The 27,713-nt window shown below is 44.1% G+C and overlaps 1 protein-coding gene across 3 annotated transcripts; it reads right to left on the reverse strand.

Annotated features, from left to right (window-relative positions):
• Positions 1-316: 316 nt before the first annotated feature.
• On the reverse strand, positions 317-27,519 carry IL2RB (interleukin 2 receptor subunit beta). Of its 3 annotated transcripts, none has more exons than XM_083462332.1 (10): positions 27,451-27,519; positions 24,373-24,495; positions 21,298-21,412; positions 19,150-19,225; positions 17,304-17,409; positions 12,785-12,930; positions 10,936-11,107; positions 9,068-9,188; positions 7,648-7,732; positions 317-6,691 (listed from the first exon to the last, which is right to left on the reverse strand). In XM_083462332.1, exons 1-10 carry the CDS (start codon positions 27,482-27,484, stop codon positions 5,903-5,905), a joined length of 1,767 nt encoding a protein of 588 aa, XP_083318458.1. In that variant the 5' UTR covers positions 27,485-27,519; the 3' UTR covers positions 317-5,902. The 3 variants fall into 3 exon arrangements, with proteins under 3 accessions (XP_083318458.1, XP_083318459.1, XP_083318460.1); XM_083462333.1 differs by having other exon boundaries at positions 27,225-27,469; XM_083462334.1 differs by lacking the exon at positions 27,451-27,519 and adding an exon at positions 24,577-24,618.
• Positions 27,520-27,713: the final 194 nt, after the last annotated feature.

Below are 27,713 nucleotides of genomic sequence, written 5' to 3' on the forward strand. Positions count from 1 at the left end.
TTTAGAAAATTGCAAACTGATGTGGCAATATGGAGAGACGAGAAAAATGAGAAGCTAAGTGAATCTCTTCCCTTAACCCTAGTGCCAAGTCCGTTTCACTTCCATGGCTCCCAAGCAAAGCATCCTGAAAGGAATTGTTTTGTGAAGCGGGGTAGTAGCTCCCCTTTGAGGTTTTTTGAGGAGAGCCAAGAGAGTCAAAATGGATTTCCAGCCATTATGGAAATGCAGATATATCGCAAGCATCATAAGATACAGTGTGGCATGTGAGAGCTGCCCTCTAACCAACCGTTCTGAAATTAGCACAATAAATGCAATCTTGTTTGAATACAGGAATTTTATTATTTGTTACATTTGCATCCCATTGTTCCTCTGAGGAGCTTAGGGTAGCACACATTGATGCCCCGCTCCCTCATTTTATCCATGCAACATCTCTGAGAGACTGAATGGCCCAATATCACAGTCAACTTTACAGCTGAGAGAGAGGTAAGCCCCCTACAGGGTTATTAAAGAACTCCACTAAGATATGATCAATGGTTCTTTTTATCACCTCTAGTGTGCAAATGAACGCCCACTGCCGGATTTACGTATAAGCTAAACAAGCTATAGGTATACGGCCTCGGTCCAGTATACCTGAAGGTGTGTCTCCACCCCTATCATTCTGCCTGGACACTGAGGTCCAGTGCTGAGGGTCTTCTGGTGGTTCCTTCATTGCGAGAAGCCAAGTTACAGGGAACCAGGCAGAGGGCCTTCTCGGCAGTGGCACCCACCCTGTGGAATGCCCTCCCACCAGATGTCAAAGAGAAAAACAACTACCAGACTTTTAGAAGACATTTGAAGGCAGCCCTGTTTAGGGAAGCTTTTAATGTTTAATAGACTATTGTATTTTAATATTTTGTTGGAAGCTGCCCAGAGTCGTTGGGGAAACCCAGCCAGATGGGCGGAGTATAAATAATAAATTACTACTACTACTACTACTACTACTATTACTACTACTACTACTACTTAGGGCCCCACTCTCTTGCCCCCCCCCCAATTTCACTATTAATATACTTTTTCTTAATTGTATTTCAGTTCAATAATTACTTTGATAAAATACATATTTTGTTATGCGCAAATGGCTTTAGATACCTATTAGGTACATACATAACCATATAGCATATATTCAACACAAAAAACAGTGACAATTTGTTGTTGACAAAGGACAGCTGGACATATAAAGGCCCCCATTACCTTCAGTAGCTTAGGGCCTCATCAAACCTAAATCCGGCCCTGTGCTGAACTATGGTTTGGCATTCTAGCCAACCAATTATTGATAATGGGAAGCAAGCAAGGAAGCAAACAAACAAACAAACCTGTCTGTACACAGTGTGTGCTTGTTATTAGAGCAGTACCATCAAAAATTAAATGTGTTGACACACACTTCCTGTTTTTAGAACAAAGAGCATAGGAAACAACTGAGGTTAGCCTCACACTGTGGCAAGCACAATATTAGCAGGCGAACCACCCACCAATGCACGGCTGCAGAGGTGGCAGCACAGAAATGCGTTGGTATTTTGTGGTTTCCTGTTCTATAACCAGGACAAACTCTTTGGTGCAATATTTTCCCCATCATAAGATTCACGCCCAATAAATTCTCCCTCGCCTGACAAAATTTTACGTAACAGGCATCTAATATAACTATGTAGATGTTTTGGCTTTCCTATATGATCAATAGAATTAAAAGATATGAGAGGGAGAGAGAAGGTGCCATTGGCATGCATATTGCCTTACAGAGGACAAGTTTTTGCCCCAAGGAGCTTATGATCTAAAATCCTAACTTCAGCACATTTATATAAGCACGTTTCTTTCTGTTTTTAAATGGAATTTTTTTTTATAGAATACTGGAGAGGTTCCTTAAATGCTCATTCCATCCTTACATATTTCTGGAAAATTTTAAGTGGAAGGAATTCATTTTCTGATATTTCTTGATTCTTGTCACAAGTGAAGAAAGAGACGATGAAGAAGAAAAAAGAATACATTGCAATCACTGAAAATGGCCATCACAGCAGCCACGCCAGGGTAGTCTTTTGCCATCTACCCTTCCACTGCATCATGGTAAAAGTAGTATCTCTGTGCTGCATCATGGTGATGGTAGTATGTGTTCCTCAAAGCAGGGAGAAAGCATGTCAAATGGTTTTGGTTTCAGGCACAGGTGCAGATCTGTATCTATTTATGTGAGATGATTCACCCATCATCTCTGTTAATTATGCGATTATTTCCTCAAGCAAGGGAAACAATGGAATGGGCTATATCAATTAAGATGATTTTTCACTGGCACAGGCTATGAGCTGTACTGCTCTGTAATAATCTTATCATAATCAAATGAAAGAGGGATATTTTGTCCTGCAAGGCAGAGCGACATCACTAGAATATTCCAGTTGAAATGGGAAATTAGATTGGCTTTTGCTGTGAAAATGTTTCCTGTGTTCAAACATGGAACACATGGTCCCGTTGTAAGTGCATTTAGAATATTCTCCAGTCTGCTTTTCTTCTGCAAAAGGGACTCAAAGTAACTAAGAGCGTAACCATCAAAATAATCAACACAGTACATCAAAAGCACTATAATGAAGAGAGCGAAAAACAGAAGTAAGATTTACAGGCTGTTAAGAAACTACAAGAAACTACACTTCATCGGCAGTAAAAATAAAAGTGACTAAATGCCTTTGTTTCAATTACAGTGTCATGTTCTCAATTTGAATCATCAACCTTTGAATCACTTCAACTGTAGTCGTTTGACTCATTCAGCTTCGTGTCTGGACCCAAAGGTCAAGAGGAAGAGACTGAAACTCAGTGGTGGAGCCTTGCATGCAAAGCAGAGCAAAGGAAAGACCCTCTGTAGCAAATACTGGAGAGCCTCTGCCAGTCATAGTGAACTAGATGGACTAAGGGTCTGATCTGATATGGCAGCTTCCTCTGTGGGGGGAAAGTGCCATTTGAAGTCAAATGGGACTTACCTCAGAGCAAGCATGCATAGGATTAGCCTGCCCATGATTAGGGCCAGGTCTGCTCCACAGTGCAGTTCTGTGCATATTTACTCAAAAGTAAATCCTGCTGTATCCAACAGAGCTTACTCCTTAGTAAGTACATTTAGAAATGCAGCCTCAGCCAGGTAACTCTCTGGTGTTTCAACCAACCAACAACAACAACAATAATTTATTATTTGTACCCCACTCATCTGGCTGGGTTTCCCCAGCCACTCTGGGTGGCTTCCAACAAAGATTAAAAATACAACAAACTGAAACTGACACGGGGACAAATAGAAGAAGATGCCTTCACCCTGGTATGGTTACACTTTATCACATACACCGGGGCTGGCAAAGTTTTTGTGGCTTGGGCCGGTTCACGGTCCCGCAGACGCCACGGTGTGCTGGAGTGTGTGCGCGCGTACGCACACATGCGCAAATGCTACTTCTGACGCTCCTTCCAGCGTGGAGGAGGCCAGCTTCCCATTGGCTGTAGGAGCTTCCTGCAGCCAATGGAAAGCTGGCCAGAATCGCAGAAGGCGGTCCCTGCTCTGCACCGGTTTAGTGCGGCGCATGGGAACCGACTGAGTGGGCCAGTTAAGCGACCCTGTGGGAAGCTGTGAGAGGGTGTTGGGACTTTGCCTACGTGCAGCTTCCCAGAGAAGCAATTAAGGAGTAGGCCGAAGGCCTGGAAGACTGAGCAGGGGGAGTTATTCTGCCTAGTGATATAGAACCTTGGATACAACTCTGCTATTGCATAAGGTCACCCATATAGGCATGGTGACTTATGGCTTTCCTGTGTTGGTTGGTTGGTTGGTCAGTGGTTATTTGAGAGTTTGTTGGCGTTTGTTCAGAGAGAGAGTTAAGATCCGTGTCTGTATCTTGTATATAGTAACTTGTGAGTCTGCTGTAAGTAATAAACCTCTAAGTAACCAAGTTACTAGTAGCAGCGTCTTGTTCCTGCTTCATCCTGCCAGCTTGCAACCGAATGCTTCTGGACAGTCTGCGTATGCATTGCAGTATTCAACAAGCATCTGCGTAGGCTTAACAAAACTTTTAATCTATGGAATTTCTGCCTCACATTTGTAGCCCATAGTGCTGTCTTGTAGCAGCCTCCAAGCACTATACAACACACACAAACCAAACTAGATTCTGAGCAAGAAGCTACCGGATCCACATTCTGTAGATGATCAAGAAGATTCTGGACCTTCATTTGCCTCTAAACCCTAAAGGGATTTTTTTTTTTTTAAAGGAAGCAGTGCCTAGAGACAAAGGAACATTACTCTTTCACACGGTCCTGGTAGCACAACCGCGATATGCTGACTGCTGCAAAAGATGCCCTACATCTAAGAAAATGGCTCATTAAATTTTGGGATCTTGTTATAATGAACATCAATGGCATATGCACATCCAGCAAGGGAAAATTTAAAATCAACAATTGGGGTGAAAGTGGGATTATTTCAAAGTTGTCGTATTCAAAAGCTAAACAAGTTATTACTAGAAGTAAGCCCTTTCCCTTTGCTGTAACGAAGCTTAAATTGCAAAAAGAAAGGTAACCCCAATTAATCAAACATTGAAAGCAATTTACAACAACTAGCCAAGATACAAATAATGGGTTGTATCCCATGCTAGTCCTACTCAGAGAAGACCCACTTAATACACACGACGAACTTAGGTTCATTCATTTCAGTGGGTCTACTCAAATACAACTCAATACTCTTAGCTAAAATGCTGCGATGACTTCAGTAAACTATGTTCATCTGTTTTTAACATATGGAATTACAGAAGATTTTATAGACCAGCAGAAGGTAATGCACCTCACATCTTCAGTGCATCAGATTCTTTCATAGTAGCAATAAGGTATAAACCCATATAATAAAAAGCACCAGAAAATTTTCAGTTACATCCCTGAGCAACAATTTACTGGGCACGTGCTGTTCCACTGGAGCTTCATAGACTTATAGGATTCTTTTAGACCTCTAGACAACAATTCACTACCTTATACCTTGGTTCCCAAACTGCTTGGTTTCCAAACAAATCGGCTCCTGAATGCTGCAAACCCAGAAGTAAGCGTTCCGGTTTGTGAACATTTTTTGGAAGCTGAATGTCCGTTTTGGTTGTCGGCATTGTTTTTGGGGCCCATCAGCCAATCAGAAGCCACGCCTTGGTTTGCGAATGTTTTGGAAATTGAACGGACTTCCAGAACGGATTGAGTTCAAGAACCAAGGCACCACTGTACCAAGGTAGGATCTTTGCTTCCTAATGGGCACAAGAATGCCATTGTCCATGTTATCCATAGTAGGGTGTACCACGTGGAGAAGGCAGAGGTTTCTGTGGGAAAGACATGCCTCAGTGGCATATCACATGCTCCCAAAATTCAAGAATTTATTCAAGAAAATGGATTAACAGATGACAATGGGCTCCATTTATAAGTTTTGGGTAACCACTTTCAAGATAAAATGCAGCCATATGCTTCCCACCCCATGTCATAAATCTGGTTCCTATTACCATTTTCATTAGTTACTAGGGGGTATACCCCTGCCCTCTTTGCTCACCGCCCCCTTATAACTCACAACCCCCTCCCCCTTACAGCTAGCCCCCCCCTAAACCCACCCCTTACAGCACCTCAAAACCTCCTTATACTGCAGTAGCATCCAGTGAAGCTGTAAGAGAATAAGAATAAGAATAAGAATATCTTTATTGTAAGGGTGGGGCTCTGTTGGTCTCCTGGCTTCCCAACACTACAGGGTGGGGGTCACTATTGCATAATGAGAGGGGGAGAGGAGAGATAAAATGTAAGTCCCATTGCCTGTTAAAAGCCTTATGTTCCCTTTCATTTTCTTTGATGATGTTTAACTGATGGTGTTGATGCTTTTTTGCTTTCAGGGCCGGTTCAGAGTTCAGACCGAGTGATGGCCATAATGGCCCTGAAGATCCCTCAGGGTGAGGTAGGCCTCCGAAGAGCTCAGCACCTGGCTGGAAGATGCAGCTCTGCAGAGATCATTGGCTTGGCCTGAGTTCTGAATTATAGGCTGGGGAAATGCAGCCCTATTGTCTTCCACAGAGCCTGTAGAAGGGTCTACCCTTCCAATTGCTTCTGTTCCATCAGTATTGCTGCCAGATGGCTCCCAGACACATGAAAAGTCCTTTTCCAGAGACTTGTGGGGGTGAGCAATGGCCTCACTCCCTTCTTTGTTCTCATCCTGTTTCACTTCTGATGTCACAGGGAAGCTCTCTGCTGATGGAAGAGTCCTTGGACAACCTCCAATCTTCTGGTTTGGGACCTTTGCTTCTTGCAGAAAAGACTCACTCTCCTGGTCTGCCATGATGCTGTAGGCAGGTGGCGGCGACCGGTTGTCCCAAGTTTCATGGAGCACTTTGTAGGAGTCAGGGTCGCTGTCCTCACTGCCACTGATCTCTTGAGTAAGAGGGTTGTAGGTGAAATACACCTTGCAGGGCTCAATCTCGAGGGAATCATCGGTGTGGAAGAAAAAATAGCCCCGGTTGGTAAAGCAGCTGGATGAAGAATGTCCGCTAGTCTCTGGTGCATCCGTATTAGTAGGATGTTCCTTGGGAAGGAGGAGGCAAGGCTCTTGATTGCCTTTCTGCATCACCTCAAGCACAGAAACATCCGGAACTGCTGCAGCCAGGTAGAAGGAAGACATGGGCGCTGGCGAGGAGAGCCACTTCTGTTGGTTTTAGTGGGGAAGCACAAAAAGAAAACAAAGGGTAACGTTCAAACAGCTGCGATGCCACCATCAAAGAAACAAGCAGAAGTTGGTGAGTGTTCCATTCACGTAGTTCAATAAATTGAACTCATACAGAATACCTTCCCCTGATCTTTAATCCAGGGCTGGGGAACTGGATCCAGTTGGCAGGACCCATTTTGACAGGTGAGCTGTCTCTTTTTGTATAATACCCTGATTTCTAACTGATGCAGGGTGGTTTAAAAATATGTCAGCAAATAAATACGGTAATAGCAACGATTTTGGTCATGCTACTTACAATAAGGGCTAAAACTGGAGGGGAAGAAATGTGTTTAAGTTTGCATTTTCACATGACTCTACCAAATTTGCACTTCCTTGAAACAACATGTGGGCTGAAAAGCAGCTCCCTCCTTCAACATTCACACTTCTCTGATTTTTGAGATGCAGTTCTCCATGCAAATAATGTGTACAAAAATGCATTATGTTAAGGGAAATTGTACATAAACGTCAGTATATCAGGAGAAATGCACACTATTATTATTTTTTGCGATGACTATTTTTTTCAATAGCACCAATGTGGGAATGTGGCAAACTCAACATAAGACTGGAAAAATATGAAACGGAGAAAAAAAATATGAAATTGATGGATTAATCCCTACCACAGATATGCAATATTTGTGTGGATTGTGACTTGTCTAAATCTACCAATAGCAACCTTCAGACAAACAAAAATCAGATTGAATACAAATACTACAATAGGAGGGACTGAGAGTCTTTGCTGCACCACACAAAAAAACATGCAAAGTGAAATGTTGCAAGCTGCACTTCATGTTGGATAAATGAGAAGCTTAAGATAAGCAAAAACTATCCATCCCAAATTATAGGCAGCAGTCTTGTCCTCCATCTCCTTACCCCCTCAACCTCCAAGTCCACCTTACCTGGATATCTCCTCCATGGACAGAAGTGAGAGACGGGAAGAACTCAGCAGGGTCTGGCAAATGGATCTTCAGCACCTTCCTTAAGCTAAAGCAAACAGAGTTTAGGGTGAGAAGGGTGCAAAGGGAATATGGGTTTGGACAACAGTACAACTAAGCATAGCCAGGAATGGAGGAGGGTGGTGGACTAGTCATGTGGATGTTTGGCAGCTCTTTAACCAGGCCTTTGGTTGATGGACATCTGATGCCCTTTTAGACATCTTGTGGAAGGGGGGATTATTAGGTTGTCTTCGTTCTTATTTTTATTAGTGGGTGTTTTATATTGTAATTTTATGTTGTGAACCGCTCTGAGATCTACAAGTATAGGGCAGTATACAAATTTAACAATTAAATAATAAAAAAATGTAATTTGTTCAATTGAAAAAAGGCAAAAAGGGTATTAACAGCAACATAAAGCCTTTGCCTAGTAGGTAAAAGAAAGGTAAAATACCCCTGGAAGAGTTGAGTCCAGTCGAAGGCGACTATGGGGTTGCGATACTCATCTTGCTCTCAGGCCCAGGGAGCCGGCGTTTGTCCACAGACAGCTTTCCAGGCCATGTGGCCAGCATGGCTAAACCACTTCTGGTGTAACGGAATGCCGTGACAGAAACCAGAGTGCATGGAAACACAGTTTACTTTCCTGCCACAGTGGTACCTATTTATCTACTTGAACTGGTGTACTTTCAAACTGCTAGGTTGGCAGGAGCTCAGAGCAATGGAAGCTCACCCCGTTGTGCGGATTCAAACCACCAACCTTCTAATCAGCAAGCCCAAGAAGAGGCTCAGTGGTTTAGAGCACAGTGCCACCTGTGTCCTGCATGAAATCTAAGGACACATCATTCCTCCTCCTCCTCCTCCTCCTCCTCCTCCTCAGCAGCAGCAACAACAACAACAACAGAAACAGAGGATTTGGATGACTGGGAACCATGTGAGATTTCTGACTTAGGTCTCAAAAATCCAGAGAAAACCCTGATGCCATTTTTCAGGCTGGTTCTGCCCATTCAGCAGAGTTCAGCGGTAGAAACACGAGGCAGTGGAGAAGACAGACTGTACTCTTTCAGACTGCAGGTGTGTGTGGGTATCATGTCTGAAGATTCCCCTTCAGAAGAAAACTCCTTGCACGAAGAAAACTAAAGCCTAGGGGAGAAAGGTTCAAGATGAGTCCTTTCCTTGCTCAGCTAATTTTCTGCTTAGGAAGTGCTTACATCAAGTATCATTAAAAGTGGATTCTTCCAGCTGCAGTCAGAAGCTACAGCCCATTCTACCACCTCATTCCCAGCACATGCAGAAGTGACCATTATCACAGTTTAGCTGTTGGCTAAGGAAACATGGTTAGTGTCCCTGGATGGCAGAGTATGGAAGCAAGATCTCTGTTCCCTGTTACCGTTTTGATGCCGGCGATTTGCCCCTCAGGAAAATGGCGATGAAGAAGAGGAAGATGAAGACGAGACTCCCCAAAAGGGTGAGAAGAACTGTCAGGAGCAGACTTGGAGACGATGCATCCCCTACAAAGAGGAGGAATTAGCCATTCATTGAAGACAGTTGATTCCCATCTGAACCAAAGGAACAGGTGTATACAAATTGCCTCTTAAAATTATCCACCCTATTGGTGTGCAGAGATACAGAATTTCTCCAGGTGTGGGAGAAATTCACCAACCCAGGGTTGGTTCTTAGCAGTGCTTGTTTCCTAAGATTCTTTTTGAATGTGGTGCTGCAACTGTGTTGTCAGGCTAGCCCCTTTCCTACAACCTCCACAGTGTCCCAGACTATTGTCATTCCAGGGAATTGTGAAGGAAGAAGGGAGGTGGAATGGTTGGCATTCACACACACACACACACACACACACGCACACACACACACCCCTACAGTGGAGAATATTCAGAAAAAGTTCTGCAAAGTGGCATTATTTTCTCTAAGGGGTTAGAAAAGAGAGAGCACAATCTCAGAATTTTCCTCTGAAAAAAATGTTTTCTGAATTTAAAATTTGAAATTTGGCAGAATATTTGGACTATATGATATGTATTTGTATAATTCGGAATACTTAACGTGATTTGATTGGGTTGTTAAAATGGAAATTTAATAAAAATTATTTAAAAAAAGAAAAGAAAAAATGTTTTCTGGGAAATTTTGGCTCAGCCTTCATCCTCAGATGGAGTGCATGGATTTAAGGGTGTGCAACTCAATGCACCCCTGCAAGTGTTGGTCTCCATTCAACAAAAAAAGTGGAAGGGAATATTTATATATGGGTGGCTGAAGCACTTTTTTAGTGCTGCCTTGAATAATTAATAGCAAATAACATTTGCACTTTTCTTTTGTTGCTCTCCCCTTGAGAACACACACCTTGATAACCTCTAAAGTGTCCCATGATGGCTTCCAGATTAAAAGCAGATATGTACAACAAGAAAAAAAAAAGAGACGGGCCTAAAAACAGTACCTTTAGAATAGGAATGGGGGACCTGTGGCCTGCCAATGTTGCTGGACTACAACTCTCATCACCCCTGACTGCTGCATCCTATTTTATGGGCAACCACAGAAGGGTTTTTTTTTTTTAATACTTAATTTCAGCAAGGGGAGACTCAGGGGCCCCATGTAGACAACCTTGCTGTAGTAAGTATGCTCAGGCCTGCAACCTACAAGGATCAAAAAAGGTTTGGAAATGCATACTCTGAAGGGTGGGGGGAAATGTATAAAATTACACTTTTAAGCGTGAATCTTCATACAGTTTTTTTAAAAAATGCAGTATCTTAAATTAATGTCTGAATGAGACTGAACAGACTTATGGGTGATCTCATGTGAAATTAACATCAGCTAAAAATAGCCCGATTTGCTCATTCCTAGAGTGGCAGGCTGTATGTGCAAAGGCCTCTGATAATGCAAGATGTTTTTACACTGACAGCTACATTAGTCAAATTACAACGTTATAAGTGTGTTATATCACAGAGGCAACAGATGGCGTTGCAGAACTGAAATCTCAACTCAATATTTTCCATTGTGAGAAGTTTAAAAAGTTTTTTCCCCCAAAGTGTTTTCATAGCATTTTTTAAATAGCTGTGTAGATCTAGCCAGGGTGGAAAGTATATTCTTTTCTTGAAGATTTCCACCCCGTGCTCCAGTACATAGATACACCCCTGATTACATGCTCAGAGCCTGTTTGACACTAAGTCCACCCCACCCCCAAATTTATAAAGGCCTTGGGGTCCTTATCTGTCCCATTTTTCAAGTATCCTACAGGTTTTGTTCTGTGAGCCTTACCTTTATGAGTCGTCCATGTTACAGGCATGCTCCATTTGCTCCATATGCTATTGTAAAGAGTCGTGCTCTTTATTACCTTCACACGAACAGCGGCCTCATACATCGTGTCAGGAGAAAGAGTCTCAAATTTCATCCACCTCTGATCCTGAATATTGGAGACGATTATGTAAGCCTGCAAGATGGAGTCAAAGGTGGGGAATGATTTCAGACTGTGTGCACTCCTTGATTATACACAACATGTTTGTGCATTGCTGCCCTCTAGAAGAGCGTAAGAAGAACGTAAGAAGAGCGTAAGAAGAACGTAAGAAGAACCCATCTAGTCCAGCATTCTGTTCTCATCTGGCAGTGGATGTAGTTCATCGGTAGTAGCCACTGATTGCTTTATCCTCCATGAACTTATCTAAGCCTCCCTTAAAGTAATCTAAGTTGGTGGCCATCACTACTACTTCTTGGGACTGAATTCCGTAGTATAATTATGCACTCTGTAAATAAGTATTTTATTTAGTAATTATGAATCTTCCAACAATCAGCTTCATTGGATGTTCCCAAATTCTAATGTTATTAGAGGGCAGAGAAACTTTTCACAATCCACTTTTTTTTTTGCACCAAGCAGAGTTTTTATATACCTCTACCGTATCTCCTCTAGTTCACCTTTCTCTAAATGACGAAGTCCCAAATGCTGTATCCATTACTACTACTACTACTACATTAAATTTGTATAGCATCCGTCGATCTCAGGGTGCTTCACAACATAAAAATACACTATACAAACTGCAAAATACATGATAAATATAAAAACAGCAACAAACCAATAATCCCCTCCTTCCATGACACATTTAAAAGGGCATTGGATGTCACTCAGCCCAAAGCCTGGTTGAAGGGGGACGTTTTTGCCTGGCACCTCAAAGTGTATAATTAAGGTGCGAAGCAAATCTCCCTGGGGAGAGCATTCCACAAATGGGGAGCCACTGCAGAAAACTCCCGTTCTCGTGTTGCCACCCTCCAGACCTCTCAAAGTGGAGGCACTCATAGAAGGGCCTCAGATGATGATCTCAGGATCCGGGTGGGTTCATATGGAGAGAGGTGTTCCTTGAGGTATTGTACTGGGATCTGCCCAACAATTCCTTAATCTCTATATGGACACACACTCAGTGATTATCCTGATCTGTTCCGTTAGGGATGATCAACTGATTGAGGCACGAGAGCCTGACTTCTTTGACCTTCTACTTAACTTCTAAGACAAAAGGTATGGGCAGCTAACCAATAAATACTTCACTTTCTCACAGGGGCACCGACTTGCCCCCCACATTGAGGGGCCCCAGCCATGTGACGTGTCACATGATGTCGCCCAGCATGTGCCGGGTGGGGGCAGGACACATGGAGGGCGATCTTTGCCTTTGCTCGTTCCAGCCCCCACCCAGCTCCTGAGCTCCCAGGTAGGGGCTGAGGAACGCAGAGGGTGCCTGGCTGTGGCAGGAGATGTCAGCCCCCTCAAAATTGGGGGGGGGGTGTCAGTCCCCTACCCACCAATATTGAGGGGGTGGAAGGTATAGTTGGTGCCCCTGCTTTCTCAAGAGAAGGTAGCATTTCTGCTGCACCTCTAAAATGTATCACTTTATTGTTTTGGATCTTGTATTAAAATGGCTTTCTGGGTCCAAGGAAAGGAAAGGAAAGTGGACTACAAAAGAATTGTTGTTGTTGTTTAGTCGTTTAGTCGTGTCTGACTCTTCGTGACCCCATGGACCAGAGCACGCCAGGCACTCCTGTCTTCCCAGGCACTCCTGTCTTCTACAAAAGAATAAACCAGATCAAATCTTTACCATCCATATAGATGTCTCTTCACACTCACCTTGCTAGGATCTATTTTTTTATATCGTATTTGGTACTCCACCTCATTTTTGAAATAATGTGAGAGAGCACAGAGCTTCCAAGTTAAATTGTAGGAAAGCGTCTCGTCATTTTCCATTTGGACGTTGCAAGGAGACCGCAGTTGAACTAAAGACAACAAGAGAGGACCAGCAGGTAACATTAACAACAAAACTGCTGAGCTGGGTACACATTAACATTTGCTGTGGTTCCAGTGCTCTTCCACTGCTGACTTTTGAATCTGTCTACACATGAAGTTACCCGCAACACAGAGCTATCCTGTCGCTTCTCGAGAAATGATGTTGTTTGGTGCCTTTTCTCTGAAACCAGCTTCAATCTGAAAGGAAAACTTGAGCCACACCCGCTTGGCAGTTAAGCTGACGTGTGTGCATTTGAGACAGGCATTGCACACGTGCAGATGACACCTTCATGACTGACAGTTCGGGGGGGTGCAGGGGCAGGGAAATCCAACAGGTAATGTGCACCAGGTGAAGACTCTCTAGTGTATAGAACAGCATGCAAATCACAACATAAAATACAGCATTTTAAGCCTCTACTGTGTGCCTTAGCCAAAGGTAGCGATGGATGAATCTTTCAATTTCAGTTCTTCTCAGTTTCTCCTTTTTCTAATCTTCAACTCAGCTCAAAACAGTTCCACGTCAATTTGCATTAGAAAAAAATCCTCCTCACGAAAATCTGCTAGCAATTAAGTGTGCATTTCTCCTACGATACAGTACGCATTGCCACATACAATTTCCCCTAATACATACATTTTTGCAGTTTCCCCAATACAATGCATTTTGTGTTATTTTCAAACACGCATGCAATTTAAGAAAAAATTGTATATCACTTAACTGTAAATGAAACCTTAAAGCAGTTTGCTAAGACTATAAAATATACTCTTTTTAATGTGTTTTTATGCACCTTTCCTACTAATATACATAGTTTAATGCATTTCTAGGGGGTTGAGAACTGCATCTCAAAATGTGGAGAAGTACAAATTTCTAAGGTTTGCTACACAGAATCATAGAAACATAGAATTGTAGAGTTGGAAGGGACCTCTGGGTCAACTAGTCCAATCTCCTACAATGCATGACTCTCAACTAGATCATACATGACAGATGACCATTCAACCTTTGCTTAAAGACCTTCAAGGAAGGAGAGTCCACCTCCTCCCATGGGAGTCCATTCTACTGTCCAACAGCTCATACCATCAGAAAGTTCTTCCTATGTTTATTCGGAATCACCTTTCTTGTAACTTGAAGCCACTGATTCAAGTCCTAGCTCCTGAAGAAATGAGAAAACAAGCTTGCTCTATCCTCCATGTGACACCCTGTAGATATTTTAAAATGGCTCCCCTCTCAGTCTCCTCTTTCCCAGGCTAAACATACTCAGCTCCCTCAACCTCCCTCACAAGTCTTGGTTTCTAGACCCTTTATAATCTTGGTTGCCCTCCTCTGTAGATGTTCAAGCATGTCAATATCCCTCATAAATGGTGGCGCCCAAAACTAGACACAGTACTCCAGGTGTGGTCTAAGGCAGGATAGAACGGTACTATTACTTCCCTTGTTTTGGGTAGGCTTGCATTAAAATGCAAGCTGAACTGAATGAACCTACGGCACTCCATATGTTGTTAAGTTACAATATTCATAATACTCAGTCATTGGCTATCTTGGTTTGGGATGATGGAAGTTGGAGTCCACAGTTTCCCAATCCTTGTAGCACAGTCTGTTGTAGCAGTAAGCCTCAATCTCTCGGTGAAAACGGGCCTTGTTCCACTCTTCCCTACATGACTGTCTCACAGATAGAAAATCACAGCCAGTGGTGGAGCAAGCCCAGGTGGGGCCAGCTGCCAGTGGGGAGGAGCGAACCAGGGCAGGGCACTCCGCAGGGCCCCCAAGGGGCCTCCTCCCACTCAGCCACCCTACAGCTGAGGGGAGGTGGCGGGCGGACCATTTGGGCAGCGGGGAGCCTGCGCTCGCCCAAGCCACCACGTCTCTCCCAGGAGAGATGTGTGGATAAGGCACGCTACAGGTCCCACGGTGAGTGCCACCCGGCATTTTGCCATGCCCCTCAGTGGTGACACCCAGAGAGAACTGCCCCTACTGCACCCCCTTCCCCCGCCCCTGATCACAGCTACAATGCCTGCAGTGAGACAAACCACATTGTCCTCCCATCTAACTTACACCTGTCACTCACTACTGGAGGAACAATAAATGGAACATCTTTGCAGGTAAAGGTAAAGGTAAAGGTAAAGGTACCCCTGCCCGTACGGGCCAGTCGTGTCCGACTCTAGGGTTGTGCGCCCATCTCACTTAAGAGGCCTGGGGCCAGCGCTGTCCGCAGACACTTCTGGGTCACGTGGCCAGCGTGACAAGCTGCATCTGGTGAGCCAGCGCAGCACATGGAAACGCCGTTTAACTTCCCGCTAGTAAGCAGTCCCTATTTATCTACTTGCACCCGGGGGTGCTTTCAAACTGCTAGGTTGGCAGGTGCTGGGACCGAGCAACGGGAGCGCACCCTGCCACGGGGATTCGAACCACCGACCTGACGATCGGCTAGTCCTAGGCATTGATGTTTTACCCACAGTGCCACCCGCGTCCCCTCTTTGCAGGTAGGGGAACTGAAATAACCAAGTGTTTGTTGCTGTACAGTCAGGAACCAATGCCACACTCCCTCTGTTTCTGTTGGGGGTGGGTCCCTTTGCAGGAGTCACAGCTGTAACAGCTATAGGGGAAGGGGGTGGTAGAGAGAGACGTTTACCATTTACATTGCTCTCCCTTTTGACTTAATGTTTATTTATGAAAATAATTTATAGACCACATTTTTATTTTTTAAAAAACACAGCAGGGTGGTGGACAGCAGATAGAATTACAATGAGATAAAGAAAAACACCATGTTGCGTGTCTAGGGGCCACTGGAGTCCATCTTAAAGGAGTCACAGCCATAACAGGAGTAAGTTTATTGGGTTTGTTGTGGCTGATAACCAGAAGTTCCTCCACCCTGGCCATGGTATCTGGTCTGTCTCATTTACTGTCAGTTTGACACCCAAGAACAGGAGATCTGATGGCAGGATAAGATACTACATGAAATGACAAGAGGGAAGATGTGGTTGGGCTCAGCCCTACTCTTATCTTTGGCCCATTCTAAGTTATATGGACTTGGTACACACACATTGTCCTTTCCTGACCTTGATGACTGCTAATGCCAAGTTAGTTACAAATAAAGCATCTCTTCTTTGCAACCTTATTTTGGTGCTACTTGGAAGGTGGTGGACTCTTGTTCATTGGAGGCTTTTAAACAGAGGAGGGGTGGCCATCTGCCATGGGTTCTTTAGTTGTGATTCCTGCATTGCAGGAGGTTGGATGAGATGGTCTTCTGGGTCCTTTCCAACTCTAAAATTCTATGATGCTAATGATTCATCGATCAGTAGGGTTTAGGTGCATGGGGCTGTTGCTTGCCACGTGTCTCTCTCCTTATGAAGGTACACAAACAGCAACTGCATTCACACAATCAAATCCTGGTTTAATAATACAGGAACACAGAGAGCAGCCTTAGTCTGAGACAGACTATTGGTCCACTTAGCTCAGTATTTTCCACACTGATTGGCAGTGGTTTGGCTTTCAGGCAAGTGTCTCTCCCAGTTCTATTTGGAGATGTGACCTTCTGCATCCAAGCTCTATGCTATACCAATGGGTTACAGCCCTTCTACAGGGATCTGCACAACTAACTTGCACCCACACATAGTCCAGTTGCTGCCACTTTACTCCTTCCACCACCCAAGTAATGAAACAAACCCAGAACCTGCAGTAAAACAATGGCTTCTTGTTATGTGCTAATTGGAGAAGTACGGCTATTGGCTTCTAAACAAGCCAGAATTTGAAAACCAACTTTTATACCCTGGTACAAAGCTGGTTTCTAGATCTGGATTGTTTGGAAGCTATTAACCATAGTTCCCAGTTTTCATGTAACCATGGTTTCTGGTCTGTGCAAAGGAGGATCAAAGCTGGAACAAAGGGGCTGAGGGTAGATGCATAGAGCTCAATCCCCAGATTTGATCATGTGAACCAAGGCAGGGCACAGCCTTGGTTGTGTGTGTGAATATATATTTGGGATTGGGTTTCAAGGACAGTTTGGGGTTATAGCTGCCCAGTGGGTGCCTGTGCATTACAATGGATTGTGAAGCATCACAATGGCTTCCATCCAGGCAAGATTATTTGCCCTGAGATGAACTCATGTCCTATTATCCACAGCTGAACAACAAACTGGCTGTGTAGAAGCTGTCAAATGGGAGCTCAGGTGCAGTGAATAGGTAAAGGCATGATATCAGAGTAGTCAACATGGTACCCTCTAGATGTTGATGGACTCAAACTCCCATCCGTCTGAGCTAGCATGGGACGAGGGGAGCTGTAGTCCAGCAACATCTGGAAGGAAACTTGTTATATGGTCCAAAAAGATGGCACAGTGCATCGCATCAAGAAATGTAGGCACTTTAAACTCACGGTTCTGAAAAGGACACATCCTTTGATTCTGCATCCACGTCCAGTTCTGCCCAGTATGGCAATACACTTCCACAAGAATAGCGTGTGTAATAGTCATGTCAAATTTCTGAAGACAAATAAAAGCATTATTGTGATCATGATCAGTTATACTATCATTAGGGATGTTGGAAATAATAGTTGGAAAGGCTAGTATCTATAATTTGAACCCATCAGCTGGTGAGTCAAAAATTCCTGACAGCTGTGCCACACCTGCTCACCCCACCACCCAGCTTCACAAATTGTAACTGGAAGTAGCAATGGGTGAACGTGTCAGTTTTGGTTTCTCTCTCTCTCTGTTTCTCACTTTCCCAGTTCAGTTCTCCACATTTCCATATCGCTTTCCTCCCCACCCCCAAAAAAGCCTTTATGAAAATTAATCAGCACTTTAGTGTGAATTTATCCTAAGACACACATTTTAATACGTAATTTTGCCTAACATGCACATTTTTACAAAGCAGTTTCCTATAATATAGTGTAATTTTCATGAATACATGTATAGAATCAAAGAATTTTAGAGCTGGAAGGGACCCTCAGGATCATCTAGTCCAACCCCCTGCAATGCAGAAATATGCATCTGTCCCATATTGGGATTGAGCCTGCAACCTTGGCATTACCAGCACCATGCTCTAGACAGGTGAGCTGTCCCATTTCAGTTTGTGCATTATTTTGGAAAGGGCAAATTAGGTTCATCATGAAGTTAATCATCATCATCATCATCATTCAATGGTGAGTTGCTTTATTATGACATTAAACACTTTGTACTCTTTAGTAATTTTATGGATTGTGATTGTAAGGCCCCTTAAGGACTGCTCTCATTGCAGAAAGGCAGCATATGCATGTAACAGATAAATAAAAAATAAAACACATATCCTAGGGCTATTAGATTAGTTTTCAGGCTGTAGAGATATATCCATAGAAGAATGGTGTGAGGCAGCTGTGGGGAATCTTTGGCACTCCTGATGTTGCTAAACTACAACTCCCATCAGCCTCACCAAGCATGGCCAATGGCCAGGGATGATGGGTTTTGCAGTTTGGAAACATCTGGAGAGCCAGGGGTTCCCTGCACCTGATGTAGGAGGAGTATCAGAGGAATGCTGCCCCTTTTTCCTCCCCCTTCCAAGGAAGAAGGAGATAACCAAAACAGCATGGAGAGAGGAGTAATGGTGGTATAACCTCTGGTTCCCTACATCTTAACAGTAAATAATTTTGAGCTATTCTCTGCTGCTGGGGCAGAAATTTCAACTTTATGGCACAGCTGCTCACAAAGGGAAAACAGACTAAAATTGTAGCAGAATCTAGGGCAGGCATAGGCAAACCCGGCCCTCCAGATGTTTTGGGACTACAACTCCCATCATCCCTGACCACTGGTCCTGTTAGCTAGGGATGATGGGAGTTGTAGTCTCAAAACATCTGGAGGGCCAAGTTTGTCTAGGGCATGGGTAGGCAAACTAAGGCCCGGGGGGGCCAGATCTGGCCCAATCGCTTTCTAAATTCGGCCCACAGACAGTCTGGGAAACAGCGTGTTTTTACATGAGTAGAATGTGTCCTTTTATTTAAAATGCATCTCTGGGTTATTTGTGGGGCATAGGAATTCATTCATTTTTTTCTCTCTTCAAAATATAGTCCGGACCCCCCACAAGGTCTGAGGGACAGTGGACTGGCCCCCTGCTGAAAAAGTTTGTTGACCCCTGATCTAGGGGCACTTGAAATTCTATATTATTGCAGCAAATGTATTTTCAAACAATTATAATGAGAGCAACAAACAGCTTCTCCTCGTTAGCTAGCATTTTCTTATTAGATTACCCACCAAAACGTTCAGCTCACAGCTCCTGTTGGCTATACCTTGCAGTTGACATGTCTCCGGTCCTTTGTACCTGTCAGACCTGTAAGAAACAATTCCTGTGAGGTGCTCTGCTCCTCAAGCTTCATGTTTGGTGGCTGTTTCATACATTCTAGTTATATCCCGCTTGGACTACTGCAATGCGCTCTACGTGGGGCTACCTTTGAAGGTGACCCAGAAACTGCAATTAATCCAGAATGTGGCAGCTAGACTGGTGACTGGGAGTGGCCACTGGGACCACATAACACTGGTCCTGAGAGATCTGCATTTGCTTCCAGTACATTTCCAAGCACAATTCAAAGTGTTGCTGCTGACCTTTAAAGCCCTAAACGGCCTCAGTCCTATATACCTGAAGGAGTGTCTCCACCCCCATTGTTCAGCCCGGACACTGAGATCCAGCGCCGAGCGCCTTCTGGCAGTTCCCTCATTGCGAAAAGTGAGGTTACAGGAACCAGACAGAGGGCTTCTTGGTAGTGGTGCCCGCCCTGTGGAATGCCCTCCCTTCAGATGTGAAGGAAATAAGCAGCTATCCTATCTTTAAAAGACATCTGAAGGCAGCCCTGTTTAGGGAAGTTTTAAATATTTAATGCTGTATTGTTTTTAACACTTGATTGGGAGCTGAGTGGGGAAACTCAGGCAGATGGGCGGGGTATAAATAATCTATTATTATTATTATTATTATTATTATTATTATTATTATTATTGTAAGGCAGGGCATTGTGCATTACAGTAGCCCAATTGCGAGGTTAACCAAGACGTGAATCATAGCAACCAAGCCATTCCTGCTATGGCTTGCTCACGTATGCAAGCCTTGACATGCTCTTGTTGTCAGGCAATAAACCATTATGTGTGATGAACCAAGTCAAGTGCTAATGAATTCTTAGAGGTTAGGGAGGAGCTGCTATCTCCCAATATGCTTTTCCAGATTCCAGCTGTCCTTAAAAGTACTAAAAGCACAGAGCAAATGATAAGGGATATTCAAAACAAGCTGGAACATTTCCTCAAACAGGTGGAGTAGCACAGAATACTGCAATAACTTTCAGAGGCAAACATACTGTAAATATTCTTTGCAGTAACAGTCTTCTTTGGCTCTATCTGCACCACACATTTAAACCAGTATCATATTAGTTTGAACAGTCCTAGCTTTCCCCAAAGAATCCTGGGAACTGTAGTTTGTTAAGGGTGCTGAGAATTGGTAAGATTCCCCTCACAGAACTAAAATCCCCAGAGTTCCCTGGGAAGAGGGATCGATTGTTAAGCCACTGTAGCTCTCGCTCACCATCGCTCTCGCTCGCATCACCACTCTCGCTCACCGTACAGGCATCCTTACGGGCTGCTGCTTTCGCATGGTGACTGTACGGGCTGCTGCAAGCGAGTGGCAGCCCATACGGACTGTGCATGTGCGGCATCCTGTACAGTTGCCGCACATGCGCAGTCCGCACGGGATGCCGCACATGCTCAGTCTGTACGGGCTGCGCTGCCCCGGGTGCTGGAGAGGGTTCCTCTGCCACTGCCCCTGACAGTTAAGTCCAATTGCAGATGACTATGGGGTTGAGGCACTCATCTTGCTTTACAGGCTGAGGGAGCCGGTGTTTGTCCACAGACAGTTTTTCTAGGTCATGTGGCCAGCATGACTAAGCCGCTTCTGCCAAACCAGAGCAGCATACGGAAATGCCCTTTAGCTTCCTGCTGGAGCAGTACCTATTTATCTACTTGCACTTTTGGGCAGGAGCACTTTTGGGCAGGAGCTGGGACAGAGCAACGGGAGCTCACCTTGTCACAGGGATTTGAATCGCCAACCTTCTGATCGGCAAGCACAAGAGGCTTAGTGGTTTAGACTACAGCGCCACCCATGTCCCTGTAAGAGGAATAGGAAAAGGAGACTCCTAACAACTCTCAACACCCTTTACAAATCACAGAACCCAAAATTCCTTGGGGGAAGTAATTGAAGTTTAGAGTGTTACGATACTGTTTTAAATGCATAGTGCAGAAGGGGCATGAGCTAAAAGGCAGCATATGATCCTTAAAAACAAAGACCGAAGAGAGGACAATAGTCCTAATAGACCAACAAGGCTGTTCTTTATCATTCATAAATATATTTCACTCATTACTCACGTTGACTCAAGTCGAACCCCGAGCTGACATTGTTTTTCAGTGATATTTTTCATCGGGATCCAAGTGCAAGAGAGAATCTCCACTGAGTCATAAAAGCAGCTGAGACTCGAGGAATCTGTTAATGAAAAGGTGAGGCTAAATAGCATGGAGTTTCATTTGATGCTCTGTGAAAAATACTAAGATAGGTTATTCTGTTTGGGGAGTATAAGAATGGTTTCACACAAGCTCAGAGAATTACTTTCATTTTGGGGCATCCCATTTGCCTTTGGCTGACCTTTGTGGCCCACCTGGACCTTGAATACAGGCAAGGGCACCATCTTTTCCAACCAGAATTCCCTTGTCTTTGCCCACTGAAAACTGTTTTTAACATTGTTATGAGGTGGGTTTCCCCCCCCCGGGGGGGGGGGCAGGAGGAAGTAGGCTGTATGTAGAGTCCCTCCTAACCCCTGGTGTTAAAATATAGCCAGGCTAGCTTCCTGTTGGGGTGATAGCCCGGGTTATGGGCCATTCAGGGAAACAAAGCAAAGGAGTTCTGTATGAGATGGCAAATGGGTGGGGTCCCTCCTTCAACTCAGAGATAGTTAGAAAGATGAAGCCAGAGTCTGGAATTGAGTGGCAGTGATGTGAGCCAGAAGCAGAGCAGCAAGCCTGAGCAACATTTGATTTCTGTTTGAATCCAAGGCTGCAGCTATGGGAGAAACAAGACTCTCTGGTGGTGCTGAGCAGCGTAGCTAGCCACTCGGGTGCCTGGTTCAGGGGCATGTCCTGCAGCTGGGGGCCGGGCGATCTGCCCATGGGGGTGGGGTGAGCCTCTCCAATGCTTGGAGCCTCTCTGCCAGCTCCCCCTCAGCTGTAGGGCGACTGAGGGAGAGGCAGTAGGCAGACGTAAGTCCCATGCTGCCGTTTCAGGCAGTGTGGAACCTGCAGGTGCCTAAGCCCACCACATCACTCCTAAAAAGTTTGTGAGCCCCCCCCCCTTTTAAAACTCATTTTGTCACCCCCCCTCAGTGATGACACCTTGGGCGGTCCACACCCCCTGCACCCCCTTCCTCTGCCACTGGGGGTGCTAATGCTGTGAGACCCTTCCATCATAGGCTCAGGTTGTATATTTGTGCAAATAAACCGTATATCATAAAGACCCCACAGTCTCCACTATGCCTCAATCCAAGAAGAAACACAAACTCTGGGTGAGCACACTGCTCAGAGATTGGGGTGGTGTGCAACAATATGCTTCTCAAAAGGGCTTGTTAGAGACATGTACAACAATTTCATCTATTTATGATATGGTGCTACATGCACCCCAATCTCTAAGCAGTAATGGAAGTCGGGGTCTCTGTGCAACTCTTGGGTATGGTTTCCTTGGGAGCCTGTGGCTTCTTCATGGTATATGTATATATATATGTATTTACACATACATACAAACTGAGCATAAGGTTCAGAGTATTAACACTTCAGCAGCTCTCGGTCCCCCATTAGGGTTCTGGTGGTCACCAAAGCTACTGCTTTGGATTTTCACAGAGAGCATATCAGGCTTCTATGTATTCCCAACTCCAGCTGCAAGAGGAGACTGGCTTTTATTCATATACACACAGCCAAGAGAGTCACACTATAAGAGGGACCTTCCAGATGTGGTAACCCTAGGGAAGTGTTGAACAAAAATGAATAAATTGGAATGATGTGTAGACGGTTCTGCATAATGCCACCACTAATGCAATATTATTGTTTCAATGACATTTTGCAACATACATCTGCAAAACCCCACACAAGCCTGGAGGGGCTGTATATGAGGGCACATTATACTCAGACAGTAACCTTCCTCCAATTACTTAGGGTGTTCACAGGACTTGCCTTCAAAATAATTCCATTCATGTATCTTGCAAGGGAGATAATATATGCATGCCACAACAGAAGCCCAAATGTTACTTTGGCTCCAATTATATTATATGGTGATACAACTCACAGTTTATTATTCTGCCCATTATATGCTGACCCATGAGAAAAATGGTTAGCATTCATCTTTCTACAGTGGGTGGATCAAACATCTAACAAGATTGTGACAGAGTGATTATTAGATAAACCAGTTTTATAGAACTTATTATATGGTGCTGTCATTTGTCACAGGTGCCAAGAAATCACATGCACATTTTTTAAAATGCATTTTATTAATGGCTTTTATGGAGCTTAGTTACATGAGCAGTGAATATAGTAGATATGGATTTTATCAATGACGTATTTTTGAATGCTATTGATGTACATCATATATTGTCAGTTGTTAATTCTGCAGAATGAATTAGGTGATGTTTGCAAAGGCCTTTGGCTATATGCAATGAATTTTATTACTATGGTGGGGTGTTTGGGGCTTTTCCACCTTCAAGGAAACCCTTCCCACATTAACTGGACTGCTGAAGAACTCCTGCTGTGGAACTTCAGTGCATGGCAGAGAATTTCGGGGCCTGCTTTCAGGCACATTTGGGGAAACCTAAAGAAACCACTCTTTGCATATTCTGATACAAATCAGTCTGATCCTCACTTCCCTGGCCAGCGTGTGGATTGGAATAAAGCTATCCAGCTCACTTTTCTGAAGGCTGCAACTCAGTTTTCAGTTCAAAAAGGGATATCAAAATAGGTTTTGAAATGTATATTTTGAGAGAAAATACATGTTCTATAGCTAGTTAAATTTTAAAAAAATGTGTTTTGTTTTTAAACATTTGTAGCTGTTAAGTTGTGGGTGAACATATCAGCCGACACAGCGATTCTTCAAACAGCTCTTGTTTATTCACAGGCCAGAACAGAACTGAACTGAAGGGTTCAGCCAGCCTGCTTATATAGAGCTCCACTAGAATGCAACAGTAACCATTTTCTGTAACTATCCAATCACTGAACATCATTTTCAATCCCTTATTTGCATATGTGGACCTGAGTGAAAATTATCTACAGTATCCCCCTGCTGGTCCAGGGTGAGAACTTCAGTACATAACAGGAGCTTAATATGAAATGGATTTATGGGGGAACACAGTAGAAGCTGTTGTAATGAGGCAGAGCCATTCTTCCAACATCAGTGTCACTGCTGCTTACCTGGAGAAGGCCCAGATGGGGCAGACTGCCAACATGGTGCAGACATATCGGTGAATGCCATCAAGATTGACAGAATGTAGAGCAGTGCTGGAGGGCTGGTCTTCATGACTGCAGAGTGAAACACTGATGGAGAAAAAGTGGCAATCAAGATGGAGTCTCAACAGCAAGCATACATATTCCCAGTGCTATTTTTCTAGAATTCACCATGAACACCTCCCTCATTCTCTTAGAGTGGCAATGGAACCCACCTGAGAGGTGCCAAAACTGAGTTCTGACTGAGAAAAAGCCCTGCATGTTTATTTGCTAGGGACCAGTCCTACCATTAGGCAGCATGAGGCAATTGCCTCAGGTGGCAGGTGCAAGGGGGCCACAGCCCTCCTGGCTATTCCTCTTTAATCCTCTGTCCATTCCCTTCTGTTGAAGATCAGAGCTGGGACTCTACTCAGCCTTTTCAGCTCTGCTGGCTGTTCCACTGTCGGTGTAGAAGTAAGATTTATCTGCCAGTCCAGTTCCCTTCTCTAAATTGAATGAGGTGACAGCGTCAGTCTGCTCTTTGCCTTGGGCAACAAAATGTCTTGGTGCAGCTCTATTCTCTGTGGAAGGGGCTTCACACACACAAACACACACACACACACACACACACACACACACACACACACACACACACATGTTAAACAGCAAAATACTATGGCCCATACTTTCCTTGGGTTTTCCCTTGACCCCAGGTTATCAGAAGATGACATTACTCCATCTATTAGGCTGATGTTCATATATCTCCTTTCCTGGTTGCATTTCTCAGTAATTACAGACTAATCAGCAGTGATGACATTTAAACTTGCAGTGGAAGATTTCACAATCAAAGGCTGACTCAGAATGCCTGGTTCAACACTGCTAAGAGCTGTATTCTCACAGGGAGCAAGTCATGTCTGTGTCCCTTTTGGACTTAGGTCCAGGACTCCAGCGTATTTATTTCATTCACAAACGCTGATCTGTTGACATAATATCCAGCCAGGCGATCCTTTCTAAAAGGATCTCTTACCATTTGTTTCCAGGGCAACAAACACTTGGCCATCTCCTTAGTTACTCAAAAGCCCAGCATTCCAACAAAATGGAATCTACAAGGCTAACCTTGTTGAATTGGTTTGACCTCCTTAACCATCTCTTTTTACAACGAATTTCATAGGTCGGGTGGTGGGAATAGAATTATTGAGAGATCATTCAGAAGCCCCCAACCCATTATAATATCCAATACAATTATATATATACAGTATAATTTATTTATACACATGCCCTACCATTTTCTTTACATGAAAGCATGATACCCACAAGCATTAGTGGAACTTGTTTTATGAAGAGAGGAGAGGTGTGAACAAAACTTCTGTTCCTCAAAGAACTGAGCCCATGGCTCATTTGTAAAATGAGTACCGATTTCAAAGAGATAAGAATCAGAATGTAAGAACTGGCTTCCTTGCTCACACACAGGTCTAGCCTAGCCTAGCCTCCTTCCTTTAGATGTGGCCAGCCAGATAAGCAGGGCATGCTGGAGTTGGCGATATTCCACCGTCTGTTCCCAGCGCCTGGTGACCATACTGCTTCTGAACCCAAAAAAGCCATTGTTTGCCAAGATGGGTAACAGACATGAACAGATTTATCCTCTATGAGTTTATCAAAGTCTATGCACATGTATATGGGAGCAGTGGCCTTTTAGTTGGGTTTCCTTCCAAACAAGCATTCCCAGGCTTGTGCTGTCATCTGTTTTTGAGACCTCAGGTCATTCTGATAGGGTGACAATGTGTTCTTACTTTACAAAGGAGAGTCCTGCATTGGAAGAACTTCAGGAGACAACCCCCTGTTTGTAGGGCTGTCTGGTCCGAGTCAAGCTTAAAGATAAAGAAGCATAAGAAGAGAGAACAATAGCCTTGATCGTAGAATCATAGAATTGTAGAGTTGGAAGGGACCCTGAGGATCATCTAACCCAATCTCCTGCAATGCAGGAATATGTAGTTTTCTCATATGAGAATCGAACCTGCAACCTTGGCATTAACAGCACCATGCTCTAGCCAACTAAGATAGCAATGCAGTTGGCACATGGGCAGCAGACTGAGGAAGCATACAGGTCACCTGGACATAGTCCTCCAAGCTATGGTGAGATGTATTAGATTATCATATTTCTGAATCTCCATTTATACATATAAACAGGGCTTTTCTTCAGCCAGAACTCACCAGAACTCAGTTCTGGCACCTCTCAGCTAGGCGCCATTGCCGTTATAAGAAAACAAGGGAGGAGTTCATGGTGAGCTCCAGCACCTCTTTTCTAGAAAAATAGCACTGCATATAAACTATACATGCACACTTTATGCAAATCTGTATCCTCTTTTTTTTGGGGGGGGTGACGTGTAAGTGGTCACCCTACATTAGCAAGAAAGGGGGTGAAAATTATCCCCAAGAATTCAACCACAGTATGTCAGGAAGCTTGAGCATTCATCTACCCAACTGGTATTCAGTCAAAGTTCTGACTAAGACCCTTGAAATAAATGGATAAAATGAATTTTGGTTAGCTTAAGTCTCAGTATTTCCAATGGGACGTGCAGCGCAATCGTACACATTATTTACTCAATGAGGTTTACCCACTAGCGAGTGGGGGACCTAGGTCTTTGCAGGGGTCCCATGAAGTTAAGAGCCTTTGGAGATGGGACCGACTGCGCGGCAGGTCTCCTTTTGTGCATTGCCACAATAATTAAACAAGCACTCTCAGTCATGCCGAACCTGTCAGATCAAAAGCTCACTTGAAAAGCTTTTCTCTCTTTAAGTCATCCCTGTGCAGAGAACTGTTTAATACCTATGTACTTTACCTGGCTGCAAAATGGTGCTCTTCGTCTCGCAGTCTCATGAGTCAGGATGGAGTTGCCATGCCAAAGGCTGATTGCCCAGTATAAGAGGACAGCTGGTCTGGAATTCAGCCTGCTGCAGTGAGACCCCTAGCCTACAGAGTAGACCGTTGATGGCATCGGAAAGGCGCGAGTTGTCAGCAGACAGCGAACTAGCTCCCTCTCATACTCACTCATTTCTGGTACTTACTCTCTGACACAGGAAACTGCAGCTCCTTTGCCATCTCAGAGCGAGATGAGGCCCCGAAGTATCAATAGGGCTCGCAAGGCCAACAGTGAGAAAGCCCCAGACCACACCACATCCCACTTCCTGATTCGTAAAGGTGATGTGTACGGGTGGGGAATCGAGTGTCAAAAAGTGTCGAGCATAGAGTAGACTGAAATGATTGATAGATAAGAGACAGGCCTCTCCCCCCATAGCCCCCTGTCAGCCTTGCATGGCCCTGGCAAGGG

Source organism: Podarcis liolepis, assembly GCF_965112155.1.
Source record: "Podarcis liolepis genome assembly, chromosome: 10".
In the NCBI taxonomy this organism is placed as follows: Eukaryota; Metazoa; Chordata; class Lepidosauria; order Squamata; family Lacertidae; genus Podarcis; species Podarcis liolepis.

Coding starts and splice junctions, on each gene's coding strand:
- IL2RB (XM_083462332.1), bottom strand. CDS start 27,484: ATGGCAAAGGAGCTGCAGTTTCCTGTGTCAGAGA. Junction 24,496..27,450: donor GCAGTTTCCTGTGTCAGAGA/GTAAGTACCAGA, acceptor TTTCTCCATCAG/TGTTTCACTCTGCAGTCATG. Junction 21,413..24,372: donor CCCATCTGGGCCTTCTCCAG/GTAAGCAGCAGT, acceptor TTTCATTAACAG/ATTCCTCGAGTCTCAGCTGC.